The sequence below is a fragment of the Onychostruthus taczanowskii genome, unplaced genomic scaffold (genome assembly GCF_017590055.1).
Source record: "Onychostruthus taczanowskii isolate IOZ18803 unplaced genomic scaffold, ASM1759005v1 scaffold20, whole genome shotgun sequence".
Taxonomy (NCBI): Eukaryota; Metazoa; Chordata; class Aves; order Passeriformes; family Passeridae; genus Onychostruthus; species Onychostruthus taczanowskii.
In genome coordinates, this window is record NW_024499240.1 from 350,293 (window position 1) to 365,604 (window position 15,312).

Consider the following 15,312-nt stretch of genomic DNA (forward strand, 5'->3'; position numbering starts at 1 on the left):
TGCTACGATGGTCTGCTGAAGGAACCCCACACCCGAAACGTTCGCTATTCTGGGTGACATCACTTGCCCTTACAAAGGTCCGCACTTGGCTCCTGTGGCAGCGTACAGCAGCGGTCCCCGTCCCCGCCGCGTGCCCGTGGGTGGCACCGGCCGCTCGGGCCTCCCCCACCCCAGCCCTTCTCCGCACGCTCCTCTCGGGATGCGCACCTCTTCCTCGCCACCCTCACCCCGCTCCTAAGCGCTCCGGCACCGGCACGGCCCCGCCGCTGCCGCAGGAGCCGCTGCCCGCCCGGCCCGCCGGTGCGGCGCTGAGAGCCGGCGGCTGCGCTTCCGCGGGCGGCTCCGCCGATGGACGCCTCTCTGCGCCAGGTGGGAACGGCGGGACGGGCACGGCGGCGGGGCTCGCCCCTGCTCGGGGCTGGGAGAGGCGGGGGTCGGGCGGAGGCGGGTAGGATTTGGTCTCAGGGCGAGACGGGCATCGCGGTGCCGTGCCCCGGGCCAGGAGCGCCCCGGGGCCGTGGGACGCTGCGCTCCCCGCGGGCCGCGCCGCGCCCCCGCTGCCCCCTCGCCGACACGGTCCGGGTTGCACTTTCTCTGGAGCGATGGGATGCGGAGGGTTTTGTCCCCGAGCGATCCCCAGCCCGGCGCGGCACCGCGCAACCCGTGCGAGGGGATGAAGGGAGCCCGACCGATGTGCGGTGCCGGCAATGCCGACCGGGGGCTGCCTGCGGGAGGAGAGGGTTTGTCGCATGATAGTCATGGCTGCCCAGTGCCGGCTCCTTAATCCTCTGGAGCGACTTCAGGGTCCGGAGCCTGCTCGTGCCCGCGTGTGTGTCACAGAGCGGCCGGCCTCCGGGGCAGCGTGCGGCGGGAGTGCCCTGCCCTTCGGTGCCGCTGCCCAGTCACCGTCACGCCGGCGGGCAGAGCGATGCCCGAGGCCGGAGCCGTACCTGTTAGCCGCCGGCTCTGGTCCCGCCTGCCCGCGGTGAGCACACGGCCGTGCTGCCATGGGCAGAGAGTGACTGAGGGCGCGGGGCCGGCTGCCGGGCACAGCCCAGACGCTCCTAAATTCTCTGTGCCGTTTTTCGTGCCTGAGCAAACACAGGTCTCCAGCCCAGCCTGGTGATGCCTTTGGTTGTGAGGGGCGGGTGGGTGCAAAGCCAGGGCAGCCCATTCTGGACCCATGGGTGCCAGTGGGTGCCCGTGGCATTGGCAGTGGGCACGGCAGACACTGTGGGGTGACGGGGCCTTCTCGAGGTCTGCGGCTGAGGTCTGAAATCCTCATGTTTGGGGCATGACACATCTGCCCCTCTAGCCCCCAGATGGTTTCCAGGCCATTAACCCCAGTGTCTGGCCTTGCGAGTCACGGGTGCGGAGGGGGAGCTAGCAGCGCTCTGGACAGCCCGTGGTCGCTGGGCTGGAGCAGCTGATGGGCTCGGGCCTGCCCCCTCCCTGCTGAAGCGCTTTCTTTATCAGAACAGATGTTTTCCCAGATCTGGCCCCAGAGAGGAAGGAGTGGCTGCCCCCGGGCTGTGCGGCTGGGGCTGCCCCGCAGCATGCGGCATCCATCGCCCAGCATCCTTCAGCCATTAACTGATTAACCTGCTGCTCCTGGAAGTCTGGGCCGTCTGTATCTAATCAGATGGAGGCCAGAGTTTCCCAAAGGGCCATTTCACCACAGCCTTTATGCCCACCCCTCTGTCAGGAGCAGCCTCCTGGCCTCTTGTAGTGGGACTAGCCACTGAGGAGCCTGAAGGAACTGATAGGAATGGGAGGCTGGAAAGGGGATGCCCAGAGGTGCACGCCTCAGCGGACAGCACCCATCAGAGAACTGCCTGCTTTGTCCAGCCCCACCTGTCCAGGCACGATTCTGCCATTATCTGAAGAAACAGGGATTTCCAGGGAAGGGCTGAGGGGCAGTCCTGGAGCCTCTCTAAGAGTCACGCATCTCTTGTAAATCAGACTTAAATCCTGATGAAGCAAGGTAGGCAAGACTGGAGAACTGGGGTGAGTGTGTGCAGGAAAGCATCAGACTTTGCTTTGCAGGAAAGGCAGTGGGGGTGGGAGGGAGGGAATGTGACTTCCCCAAAGCCGGAATGTTTGGCATTTGCTGCACCCCAGCCACTCTTCCTCCTTCTCCATGGGGGGTTCTTGGTGGGAGGGAAAGCCTGAGTAGAAGGGAGTTGCTTCACTTCTTTCTGCAGCAGCAGAGTACAAGCTTGTCCCAGGGGATGCATGTCCTGTCTTACAGTGAACAGCTTAAACCCCAGTGTGCTCTTGGTCTTGCCTTAGCAGGCTCCCATGCTGTGCTTGCAGCATTTAGATTATCACTCAGCTATGTGATCAGTATCTGGGATTAGGTGGGGTTGCCATGGGTCTTCATAGCTCCCTTAGTTTTCCCTTTGGCATGCTGGAGACCAGAATGGCTTTGTGGAGGGTTCAACCCACTCGCCATCCTGGTTCTGCCAAGGGAGTTTTGGCCAGTTGTGCCAGCTCGACGCTATGGAAGGGTTTCCCATGTGCTGTGCCCTCCTCTGCTTGCAGACCCCAGGGACAGCAAGCTGCTGGGGAGTGTGCTGCTGCTGCTGCTCTTCTCCCACAGTGTCCCAAGTGTGTCAGATTAGAAAGCCTTCATCCTCAGTGAGTGGTACAGCACAAAGATATGTGTGTGCCTCTGCCATCGGAGCTCTGCTGTGCAGCATGGCTCAGAGGTGTGATGGATGAGGCCTTTGCTCCAGCAGGGTGTGAGTGGAGGAGCTGTGTGTGTGTGCTCTGCCATCTCCCTGCTTGGCTGCTGCAGCGAGTCCTGTGCCCAGGCAGGGAGGAGGGGCCCTGAAGGCCCAGGCTGTGGCATGGTGACAGATGATGGTTTCCCTGTGTGTCTGGAGTGTGGGCAGGATGTGGGGTTGACACAGAGGATGTGACTCGCTCTCCAATTCCCCCCTAAGGAGCAAGAATGTCATGGACAGGGTTAAAGGAGACACTTCTCCCATCCTGTCCTTCTGCACTCCAGTTGGAGTGACCAGTTAGCACGGTCCCACAGTCAGTCAGCACTGAGGAGCAGCATCCAGTGGGATCACAGATACTGCTGTCCTTCTCATGCTCCACTGGCCTAGAAATGCTGGCATTTTAAGTGTTAAACAGTTTTCCTCCTTGCTCTTGTGGTGAAATCCAAAGCTTTTCATCTGTGTTGTAAAATAAATCCCCTGAAATTCTTAAGCTTTCTGACATGGGGAGAGAAAGGCGGGGTAATTCTGTGTTCATTTCCTGCATGGCTGTGGTGATTGGAATTGTCCTCTCTATAGCTGTCATTGTCTTCACTTCTATTCCCCATGTTCCCCATCCTTCCCTGGCCACAGCCCTTCTCTTCTTTGTGGCCTGGGACATCTGCCATTGAGATAGGGAGAGGATCCATCTCTCCCGGGAATACACACAGATCAGGGAGGAGCCTCAGAGTCACGGCTGTGAAGGAGTACTAAGGCTGCTGGAGTTGCCACCATGCATGCACCTGAGCTGCTTTCTTGGCCACAGACTGAGGTGGGGAGCAAGTACCTCTGCCAGGTTTCTTTTGCTCTGGCAGCTTTGCCCTGACTGCTGACTACTTGATGCAAGTGGAAAGTGCCTGACTGCTCCACAAAGCCATCAGGGAGTTTACAGAGTGTGGCCCTTTACTGGCCACAAGACACTCAACTGAATTTGCTGTGCTTTGGGCATCTAATGGCATGAAGTCATGTGCATAAACATCTTCAAGCAGATGGGGAACATGGGTAAGGAGAACAACTGAAAGAACTTGACTGTGAGTGCACCTTTGCAGTGTGGAGCCTGCCTGAATCATGGCTGCAGCAGGTACAGGAGTGGTCTGATTTTTGGTTCCACATGCAGTTCTCATCAGCTTTGGGCTCTCTGTTGAAGCTGCTTGGATGCATCATCCAGAGACCTTGTCGCCAGGGAGCCCAGGTTTTGCTGGGTGGGAAGGGTTTGTACATGGCTGGACTAGGATTCCTCAATAGCTTGGTTTGCCCTTCCCATGCTCCCTGCAGTTGGGAGAAGGAGGAGCTCCTGTGAGAGAGGAACATGGCCAGATGTCCAGGAGAATCTATCCAGAGACTCTTGTCTGAGATGAGGGAAATGGTTCAGCTGATGTGGATGATGCTGACCGTGAGTGATGGGCTGTCTTTACAGATAACAGTAAGCTGAATGCCCATGTGTTAATAACCATTGTCTTAGGAAAATGCCATCTTGGAAAGAAAAAGTACTGGAACATCATCTTCTTTAGCAGTGAGGCTGATCTTTGAAGGAGTATTCTGGCCAAGCCTCTCTCCACCTCTCAGGAACTTGTGCTTTGCCAGCTTCCCCTGACAACCTCCTCTCAGTCTACTGAGAATATTGTGACCTCTCAGAAAGAGTAGGGATTGAGAAGAGACAGAGAAATGCTGACTGTTACATCCATCTTGTGTGTGTAATGCTCTCTGTATCAATACCACACAGAGCAACCCCTCTCTGTTTAATTAGCCTGTATAGTGCAGCTGAAGAGAAGTACCACTGTCCTTGAAGATATCCATGCAGCTAGTGTAGCAGCTACACGGAATCCTCCATCCAAGCTGTGTCTCCCCTAAACCATTCAGAGTGATAAAGAGGCAGATGTAGGACAAAAGGGTTCGACTGCCCTGTTTTGGAGCAGCAATTGCAAGGAAGAAAGCTCTTGTGCCAAAGGTGACACGGAGAAGTGTCTGGCGGAAGAGAGGGAGTCCTGCTAGCTCCCTCCTTAGGGCATTCATCTGGAGCCAGGCTGCGTGAGCTGTGACCTTGTCAGATCCCATCAGCAGCAAGAGGGTGGGCTGGCACACGCTCTCAATGAGAGCCCGCGCATGAAGGAAGCCAGGTTGCCCTGGGCCAGCATGCAGCTGCCCCATTGTGGCCTCCAAAACCACCTTGTTCTGCTCTGGTTTCACTTCTTGCCGCACTTACGTTTAACATAATGATCACAAATGTTTTGCAATTTCTTTTTCCCGTTTTGCTGTAAGGAGAATATGCGAACTATCTAAATGTGATTATTAAGACCGAAACTTGTGAGAGTCTGGATTTCCTGGTTATCTTTCAGTTACCCTAAACTCTGCAGTTCTGCCTCCTCGTTTCCATCTGAGATTGCCCACAGTTCAGCAGTGCTGTAGAGCCAAGTCTCAGGAAAAACACCTATGGAGGGCCTGCACTGCCCAGGGGACTGAGAGGTCCTGTCATACAAGTGCAATAATTATCACAGCAACTGAACTAGTGGTTGGGCCTCTCATAGATCCAGTCATCAGTCTATTTGATGAGAAGGTGGAAATTAGGGTTAGAATGATGGGGGGTGTATTAGTGCTGTTTATTCCTGTTACTTGCATCTTGAGCCAATGATGAAGATTTGGCTGAATCACACTTTCTAGAAGGGCTTCTTATTTCTGGAGGATCCCTTGCTTTTTGCAGTTTCTTCAAGTGGTTACACAACCTTGTTTTAAAATAAATCCTGCTTCATTTCTAAAGTGTCTGGCAGATCCATCCGTTTTCGGGTCCTACTTGTCTTCTGCTTCATGACAGCCTCTTTGTCCCAGATAACTTCTCTGTCTGCAAAAAATTATTTTCTGGCATGGGTTGCCTCTGGGTTGCTGGCAAAGGTGAGCCAGCAGGTAGCAGAGAGGGGTCTCAGTGCTGCTGTCTGTCGTGTCCTCTCAGCAGGGTTGAGTCACTTGAGGATGCAGGGGCAGAGATGAGGTTTGCAGCCCATGCTGGACCACATGCTGCTCTAATCCCCCCACTATCACTGTCTGGGCTAGATAGGTCAGCCCTAGCTCTGGCAAATCTACATAATGACATTAACATCTTCACAAATACTTTTGCACTACAAGGGATCATTCTGAATAGCAAAAATGACTGAGCCTTTTATGTTGTCTCTGGAAGGCTTCTTTCTCACACCTCAAAGCATAAGTAAGCAGTAAACTTCCTTACTCCTGTTTATACATCCCAGACATGCATCAACTCTTGTTGCAACCAAGTGTCCTGGGAGTTTCTGCTCAGCAATTTGCAATCCTCTTGGGGTCTGTGACTTTCCAGAAGACATTCCTCTGTTTGAAGTACTCCTTGCATTCCTTCTCTCCTGATGATGACCTTTCGGTTTGGCTGTACTTTAATCCTGTTTTGTTCTAACAGGGGGCTGTGGAATCCACACTGCTCTGATGGTCACATCCTTGTGGGTACTTACTTATCTACCAGATGTTGGCATGTGTATTGTCAGTATTACTTTAGATTGTAGGTCCTTGGTGAGAATACAAAATAGTATTGACCCTGTTGCTGCAGACATTTGTTGGAAATTTCCTCAATTAGTAGTGATTTTTCTCATCCATAACAATAGTTTTGAGATCCCTTTGCTTCTGTTTGCTCCTTGAGAGCTGACTTTTACTGAAATACTGTGTTCTACATGGGCAATGCCATGAGAGTCAGTCACAGTCCTATTTATCTCGTGTTCTTGGATGCAGAGGAAGAAGAAGCCTTTTTGACTAGACTTCTTTCTCCATGTTAACTGGCACTGGACAACAGTTAGAGTATCCTTAAGATGGAACAGCAGAGAGCAAAACCTCTGTATTTTCCCTGGGGTTCTCAGACTAAGCAACCCATGGTTGCTAGGGATAATCCTGCTTTCACTGCTATTTAGACTCTGACTCTTTCAATTTCTTGGAATTTCCTCAGCATTACCAGACTTATAAAAAACTAATATCAACTGTTGAGAAACTTTATTGGACAGATCTCTGGGAAGTCTTGGACCTGTTGATTTTTAAAATGTTTTATTGCCTTTCCATTTACTGAAAACACTTCAGCACCACAATGTGATGCAAGATGGGTGCTTTCCAGTGATGTTTGTTAGAAACTTCTGTATGAGTCCATCATCACAGCACCAAGCCTGCCAGAGTTCAGAAAGTGTTTGGACAATACTCTGGAGCACATGGTGTGACTCTTGGGGATGGTCCTGTGCAGGGCCAGGAGTTGGATTTGATAATCTTTGCAGGTTCCCTCCAATTCAGTTTATTCTGTGATAATTCACAGTGCTGCCATCCACATCTAGTAGTTGGATGCTGCTACTAGCACATGTCTTTGTACCCAGTGATTGTGGAAAATAGTGAAACATAGACTCTTTTGTCTTTCCTGTCTCCCAGATTTCTTGCATGGGTTGTTTGCCCCATTTTTCCCTACTTCCACTCTTACTTCAGATTGACTGACAGTGCATCCCAGCTCAGAGGCACTCCCCTTGCTTTCTGGGTGGTATTTGAAGGAAGGACACTGAGGACGAGCAAACACCAGGAAAATGTCTCACATGAAAAGTTTAAAAAACCTGAGATTACTTTATTAGTGAAATGACAAATAGGGGGAGACATGGCAAAAGAGCAGAAAATAATGGATGAGACAGAGAAGGTGGATTGAATTCCTCTGTGCCTCTACCTCTGACTGCAAGAAAAAAGGATTTTCTGCTTCACAGTGATGAGAGTGGTTTAAAAGCGTACGTTTCTGTAAAATGTGTGAGTAGATGGTAGAACTCCACAGGGTAGGGAAAGTTAAGGATGTGGCAAGATGCTAAAAGATATTGGACATAATCCCAAATTATGCACAATAAACATTGCAGAAGAAAGAGTTTCAGGGCTGTTGCCTGAGATTTTTACAAAAGATGTGGCACTGGGGCTGCTCAGTGACAGACCACTGTATCCTTGTGGCTTCCTGAGGTCCTGAGCTCTATTCTGTGGACCTCGAAGACTTCTCAACTGTCCATCAGCCCAGCCTCACCCTTGGAGCCATTGGCTGAATTTGAGAGAGGGAGGGAGCTGCAAAGAAGCTGCCTCCGTATGTTTGGTGGCAGGTGGGAGAGGCTTCTTTGAGAAGCACTGCCCAAGCTGAGAGCAGGCCAGGAATACCTTTTACTTGCTCAGTTTTGAGCTGCAAGCTGGTCAGGGGAAGTTTAGCTAGGGCCAGGCTGGGCTGTAGCAGATGCCATGTTACCTCCTTTCTTTCAGGGCTACAGAAGAGACGTAGGAATGCCAGTGTTGCTGTGATGTGACAGGGAATACACATCTGTAGATATCCATGTGATCAGTGTGCTTAGGGAACAGCTCATTTTAATTCAGTTCCTAACTGAAGTTTTAGGCAGGGAAGAGCTTGTAATGAAGGCATGGAAGTGGTGTTTACTTTTATGAAGATAATGAAATTCAGTATGCATTTTCAAGACAGGTGAGAATTTCTCAGGTGGTTGCAAACTCTGTAGAGCTATTCATCTTAGAAGGAGAGTGACTCCACTGCTCATGGTGGAATTGCAGGGGGCAGCTCATCTTAAACTGAGCTTGGAGAGAGTTACAGTGAAGTCTGGAAGGATTCACACCTGCCTCCTTTCTGTGCACCTTGTGCTCATGGCAAAGGGCAGCTCTGAAGTACGTGAAAAAGAGCCGGGGGCTCGTTCCTCCCTTCCCATGACAAGCAGTTCATGTGGTTCCTGTAGTGTGTAGCTGCTTCTTTGAAAAGATTAAGAATTACCTCCACGAACCAGGCATTTCCTGGGAAGTATTCGGAGGTGTTCTGGAGAGCGAGAAGAGAAGCTGTGCAGCAGCCAAACTGGGGGAGGAGACAGGAACAGAGCAGATGGGAGGGGGAGGCAAAAGGGGAGTGGGAAGCAGTGCATATACATCAGTGACCAGAAGTGACAAACTCTTAGTGCTCTTAGATTATTTAAAATGCACAAACCTTTTCCTGATACTGCTATTCTGCAAAGCTGCTGGCAGACTGAGGGCTCTGCTCCTTAATTAGTGAGGAATGGCGCTGCTAATTGGCAGAACTAGAATGAGTCATGGGCTCAGCCTAGGCTGCAGCTCTGGAGTAGCAGGACCCATGGCTGCAGTTTGTGCCCAGCTCTGAGCCCTGCTGGCTTGCAGGGGCTGCCTGAGCTCAGTGAGCTGCTGTGTGGGAATTGTGGGACCAGACAGGTACAATCCAGTCCCTTTTTGCTCTGCAGTGTGTCTTCTTCATGCCTGATGAGAAGTGGACTTTTGTTTCTATTATCCCTACTGCTGTTGCAGGTATTGTCCCTCTTGTCAGCTGCTCCACGTTGGCTGTTGCTTCTGTCTCTCTTACCTGTGATCTCTGGGCTGCTCCTCCCTTGCAGCAGCTGGTCCTGGTTTTGCTGATCGGATACAGCCCATGGCTTCATTTCAGCCTGCCATCAGAAAAACAGCAAATTCCTTACCATATGGGTCTAGGCTGCCAGGGACTCCCCTCCCCACCAATCCTACATCCATTAGCTAAGGCTCTTCATATTTGTCCTATCACTTATTCATGATCACCCAGATCAATCTCTTGGAAAGTGCATTTATTGAAACCCGATTCCAGCTTTGTCTGAATTGCGAGGGCATTTCTAGCCCGGTCTCTGCCTCGTGGTTTGCAACCACAAAGCCCACTGAGGCAGGGAAGAGAGCTGGCTCAGCACTATGCTGCTAGGAGAGCCTTTCCTAAGCCTAGGAGAATATGGATCCATTGCCAGGAGAAACACAAGGCTTGGATGCCCAATACCCACTGAACAGCCTCAGTGTGCTAGGAGGACAAAGGTAAGTTATGTATATAGTACTTGTAGTTGAAAACTTGTTGCACCCACAGAGGATTTTGTCTCAGATTGTCAGTGCTGGGGTGTACATTTTTGAGACATCCCTGCCCTTTGCAGAATGGCTGATTTGGTATAATTACCTAAATCAAGGAAGGCACTGCAAGAACCTCTTGTAGTATTGTGTTTGTAGGTTGGAGGCTGAGACAGTCAAGTTTAAACACAAAGAAAACATTAAAAACATCCTGTACTGGAAAAAGCAGACAATTGTGTGCTCCTTTCACACACTCAAACAAAACCACTTTTCCTCTCTGAATAACCCATGGAAAATTGATGCAGCCATGCTGGTTTAGCCCCTCCTGAGCATGTTACTCCTGGCAGTTGTGTAGGTTTGTGCACAAGGAGACATGGGATGTCTAAGTGCTCTCAGAGAGAGGCAGCCCTGCTGTGTCCTGAAATGCAGCTGGGACAGCTCATCCTTGCTTGTGCCTGGGAAGAAGCAGTTTCCAGAAGACAGAGGACATCCTGGGGAAACGTGAAGATTCAAGGGTAGTCCAGAACATGGAGTAAGGAGAACAGAATAGGAAGACTTGTTTGTGAAGAGTGATACAGCTGTGGAGTGCTTTCTCATGTCAATCCCCCAAGAATGGGTGTCCTGTTGGGCTGGGGGGCCCTGGAGAGGCCAAGGCACTTGCATGTGCAGAGTTTTGTGTCTTGTGCTCTGGAGCTTACCTTGCTGCCTTCAACAGCTGATAACTGATGAGGATGTTGCTGCTGGCTCCACACTCTGCTTTAATGTGTGGATGCCTTGCTGCTGCAGTAAGGGCTGTGTGCTGCCTTTCTGCCTCTCTGCCCATTCCCTGGGTGCAGCACACAAGATCTCCCTTATTCTTTCCCTGCTGACACACCACAGTGCATCTCCTGAGATGAGATACAGGCATGTGAGTGCAAGGTAGAACATCCGGTTTCAGTCACTCTAAAAAAAAAAATGGCATAGAAGGCCAAGAAATCTGTGGCTTCAATTGAATTTTGATATCATGAATAGCAGGAAATGTTATTTATTTCTGAGTCTAGGATCCAAAGTGCCATGTGTTATTTGGACTGAGAAATGACATCTTAGAGTTTACTGTCCACAGTGGAAGGCATGATGGTGTGACCATGGGCCAGTACTGATGAAACACTGCTCTCTCTGTATGCAAGCAGCTTTATTTTCTAAATTACAACCCCATGGTACAAGATCACTTTTCAGGATTGTGCTTTGCTGTGCATTTTGTGGCAAGGCAAGTTCATGGACAGATTGTTACTGAGGCCATAGGAATGAGGATGTTGGTCTCAGAGTTTGTTTAACATCTGAGTGACCTGCCCTTGATATAGGAACTGGTACATTACTGTTTTATTCTTCCTTTCAGTTCCTGCTCTTGTTCCCTTTTAAACCAAAGCAATAGACCAACCCAATAAACTCCTTGTAAAAGAATAATTGAGTGGGGATGAGCTCATTATATAAGGGGCTTGAGTTAACTGTATGATCAGTTTCAGCCAGCTTTATTTGATGGAAAGTGGTTACACAAAACCATCACTGCTGTTCCTCCTCTGTCGTTTAAGGTGTTCTCTTCAAATTGGTGATTGGTTGTTGCTTCATTTTGTTAAACTGTGGGTCAGGGTGGACCTTCTCTATATCAGAATGAAAGCTGAAGGGTTTTTACTCTTGTCCTAGAAGAGCAGGGTTTTCCCATCATCTCTGGTGCTTGTGGGAGCTGGAGCCCCCCAGAGCTGGCACATTGCTGCTGGGCACTGCTCACTCCTACTGACCTTGCTCCTCCTCCTATGGAAGTTCAGCCTTGCTGCCTGGCAGTTTTTGGAAGTTTTCTGCTCAATTTAATATTTTCATCTGATCAATGAGATGTGTGGCATTGGGGGAGAGTGGAGTTAAGTGAGGGCAGTCTCTTAGGTGCCACCATCTGCTCCTGTACTTAGTCAAGGCTCCTTGGGGAATTTCATGTTTAGAAAAAAAGGCTGGTGGAAGGAGATGCACTAAAACAAACTCTGCTTTCAGGAAATGGGGCTATGGCTCTGCTGGGCAGAAGTTACAATAATTATTTGCTCTGTGGTTCCTTTTCTGGCTGTCTCAGCACAGTATTCCTTTTGGAAACAGCATAACTGGGTGCAGTTACTCTGCTGTGCAGAGGCAGTTGCTGTTGTACAAACAGCTACAGCAGCAGAGTAAACTGAAGTGAGTCATCCTGGGCAGCTGAAATATCACAGGGCCTGGGAGTTTCAGCATGTTGACTTCTATTCCTTAGCAGCACACAGAAGGACCTGCCATGTGCTTGTGTGGTGTTGTACAAAAGAGCTATGTCTTCTTGGAGGAGTCTTTGTTAATGCTTTTGCACATGGACTTCTGCTGGGAAAGGGGTCTGAGTCAGTCTGGACTTCTAGATAATTTCTATGCGTTGAAGATAGGCAATGGGATCACTCAGCTATCTCCCCTTTTCCCTTTTAAGTGGTACCTATTAAATAATAGTTTTCATGTCCATGGATTGTCTCTTCTGTGTCAGATTATCAGCTGCCTGTCGCTCCAAGCTGATTTCTGCGCTCAGGGAGTGGGAGGTGTGTGTAAGCTGGACGCCCCTGACTCCTGTGTAGGGTGCTGTGATGGGGGCACGCTGCCATGCGCAGGGGGTGCGTGCCCTGGCATCGGGGCACAGCGTGCACTGCGGGCTGCAGACCTGTCTTCTGATTGAACTGCACTTGCCTCAGGCTCTCATCCCTGCCATCCTGGGTTACTGGTGTCTGAAGGCATTGAAATGCACTGTTGGGGATGTTTACACCAAGTGTCTTTTAAAAGGCTTTCTTTCATCCCACTGTTTGGAGACACAACCTTCCTGTTTTCTGACTCTTTGCTTTCTACCATGGTGGTAATAGGAGGCTGGTGAAAGTAGCAAAAAACTCTTTAAACACGTCCATATGTTTATGCACACTAGTCAGAATGTGGTTTGGGAAGTTGGTGATTTCTCAACAGCAATGTCTTGCCCAGATGCCTCAGGACACTTTATTTCAAGCATCCAGAGTTTTGGAAAACCTAAGAGGATGTAACAAATCCTCCACATAGTTCCTCAAAATCTGTGTGCGATGTAGTGTCCATACCAGCTCTCTGGGATCTCAAATCTGTAGTGTAAGATTCCATTTTTTTCCATTGCTGTTGTTCACCAGCCATGAGGATGATCTTTGCAGGCCATCCATGGGTTTAGGTGCTGATCAGATGCAGTGGTGCTTTTAATTCACTTGGAGAGGAGAGATTAATCTGCTTGATGTGGAAACTCTAGACCAGAGCACAGCAGTAAGGCTAGAATTATGTACACCTTTTTAATGTCATTAAACCCAGATCTTTTATTGGGAGGACTGGAGATTGGCCTATAGATGTATCTCCTACAGCAAGGAAAGAGGAAAGTCCAGGGTGCTAAAGTGTTTAGAGTGACTTAAGCAGTTTAAAAAAATCCACCTAGACTAAAAACAAATCATTAAAAATAGAATTAGTGTTTCACATTTTGTATAATGTAATATAGAAACACTATTCAATTTCTTCAAACATATTAAGCCTACAAGCAAAGAGCTAATGGTGCTGATGGGATTAAGAGGGTAGGAAGGGCTTAAAGCTCACGATCAATAATTTAGGGACATCAAAAAAAAAATTAGGAAGAAAGTCAGTCTATGAATCAATGAAAGGCAGAATGGCCCTAATGTTACTCAACAGTTGAGCACTTTGGATTTTTCTCAATATTTTTCTAAGCAGAGTTCATGTGATTTCTATAGGAAGACATGGAAGTGATTAGTTTGCAATAACTGAAATGTGGTGTGACTTCATGCCTAGCTCTGTAACCGCAGGTCGTGCTCGCCCTGATCTGCCTTCATGCTCCTGCTCTTCCCTTGTACCAGCTCCCACAGGCAGAAGAGGCCAATCCAACAAACTTGTTTTCCCTACTATTTTGGTAGGCAAGCTATGAGATCTACCTGTCCTGCAGATCCCTGCATGTGTGTTACCAGAAATGTGGGTTTGTGCTCAGGCTTGTCTTGAGAGACACGGAGAAGTTTAAGATGTTGTAATGTATGTGAAACATTATATATAAAACCAGATATAAACACCAGTGCGTACATGCATCAGACATAAGGACCACTGTGTACACTTCAGTGTATATATACATCAGAGAAACACTCAGGTCATGTCATTTACCAAGGAAACTTGCCAGAGTTTGCAAACAAAGCTCTGTGAAATCCTCTTAGCTGGTAATTTCTGGAAGCATTTTGACTTACAATGATGCGTGGGTGTATTGTTTACACTGTAAACATGCTTTATTTATATTTTCTATTATTATTATTATAGCATGACTTTTAATGACTGGCTATTCCAAGTTTTAAAATATTTAGACAGTCAAACCAACTATTCTGTGTGTTGGTATCTTTCCATGTCACTTTCTATAAAAATTGGTGTTTCCTTACTTTAGTTTCTGCGTGAAGCTCATTAAAAGTGCTTTTTCTTCCGCTCGTGTTACATTTAGAAAAAAAAAGCCAAATTTCTCGGAAAAATGTAAGTAGGACTTATTTAAATATTTTAAGCAGCTGTAGCTTGGAAGTAGCCTCTGAATACTGCAGCTTCCCCTTTCCTTGGGTGCAGATCTCACAGGCTCCAGCTCTTTCTAATGGGATGTCTTCTGGTTTTTGCAGGGTGCCAGGGTATGGCTGCAGGAGCAGGACCAGCTGCAGCCATGCACTGTTGGCTTGTGTGCCAATGGAAATGTTCTCTTCACCTCAGATTATGGCATGGTAAGTGAAGTTTGCATCAGTTTGTACCCTATGCCAAGCTATAAGATGGACTTTTTGGTTTTGTGTGACCATCATGTTGAAATTTATCAATGGAAATGCTGCAATTCTCTCTGAAAAGTGACCTGGGTCTCTTATGCCGAAGGTGTAACAAATGTTAGAAAGAGAAGATTGTTCTTCTTGTTCACTTCATTTCTCTGCCTACCTCACTTTTCTTGGTTTCCCTTGTGCCATCTTTGAAGGAGTTGCATTAACAGCCTAACAAAATCATTATATTGGCTAAATGCTCCTGGAAGGAGGCTCCAATAACCAAGCAGCCCTTCCTGCCGAGATGTGCCTCTGCAGGGGTGCTTGTGCTCACCAGCAGCTGCTTCAGCAGCTTTTGCTGTCAGCCCTTTGTGCCAGGGGCACGTGGCAGTGGGCTCCCTGTGCCAGTCAGTGTGCAAAGGCAGCAGAGATGCTCAGGACAGCTCAGCAAGGCAGCCAAGCTCCCCTGAGAGCAGAGCTCTCCAACAGTGATGAGAACAAGCTTCTTTCCTGCCCCATTTCCAGCCCTGTGCTCCTTGCGGTTCCCTGGTGTAGTACTCATGGAATAATTTGGGTAGGAAGGGACCTCTGGGGATCATCCAAGTCCTCAGTGAGTCGGCTCGCCTGGCTAACCCTGGGAAAACTATCCACAGCCTTCAGGGAGGTTCTTGGTGAGTCAGACTGGTGCCTGGGCTGGGAGGAGGATGGGGAAATGGGCAGGACTGTGCCCTCCAGCAATGAGCAATTAGACCGGCTCAGCTGTTCTGGGCCCTGCAGGTGGCTGCTTTGTTACAGAAAAATGGACAGGTTTTCTTCAGCCTCTGACCTGGCAAGCAAAGGAGGGCACCGGGGGAAGGGGATTTAGA

The 15,312-nt window shown here is 49.2% G+C and overlaps 1 protein-coding gene across 2 annotated transcripts in view; it reads left to right on the forward strand.

Annotated features, from left to right (window-relative positions):
• Nucleotides 1-277: 277 nt before the first annotated feature.
• The window catches only part of LOC121335518 (unconventional myosin-X-like), an 88,027-nt gene continuing 72,992 nt past the window's right edge, over nt 278-15,312 (forward strand). Inside the window, exons 1-2 of one of the 2 annotated variants that reach the window (XM_041403759.1) lie at nt 278-369; nt 14,324-14,422. In XM_041403759.1, the coding sequence (XP_041259693.1) occupies nt 349-369; nt 14,324-14,422 (120 nt within the window). In that variant the 5' untranslated portion in view covers nt 278-348. Of the gene's footprint in view, nt 370-14,323; nt 14,423-15,312 lie in introns of those variants that run through there. The other variant, XM_041403760.1, reaches the window with a different exon arrangement.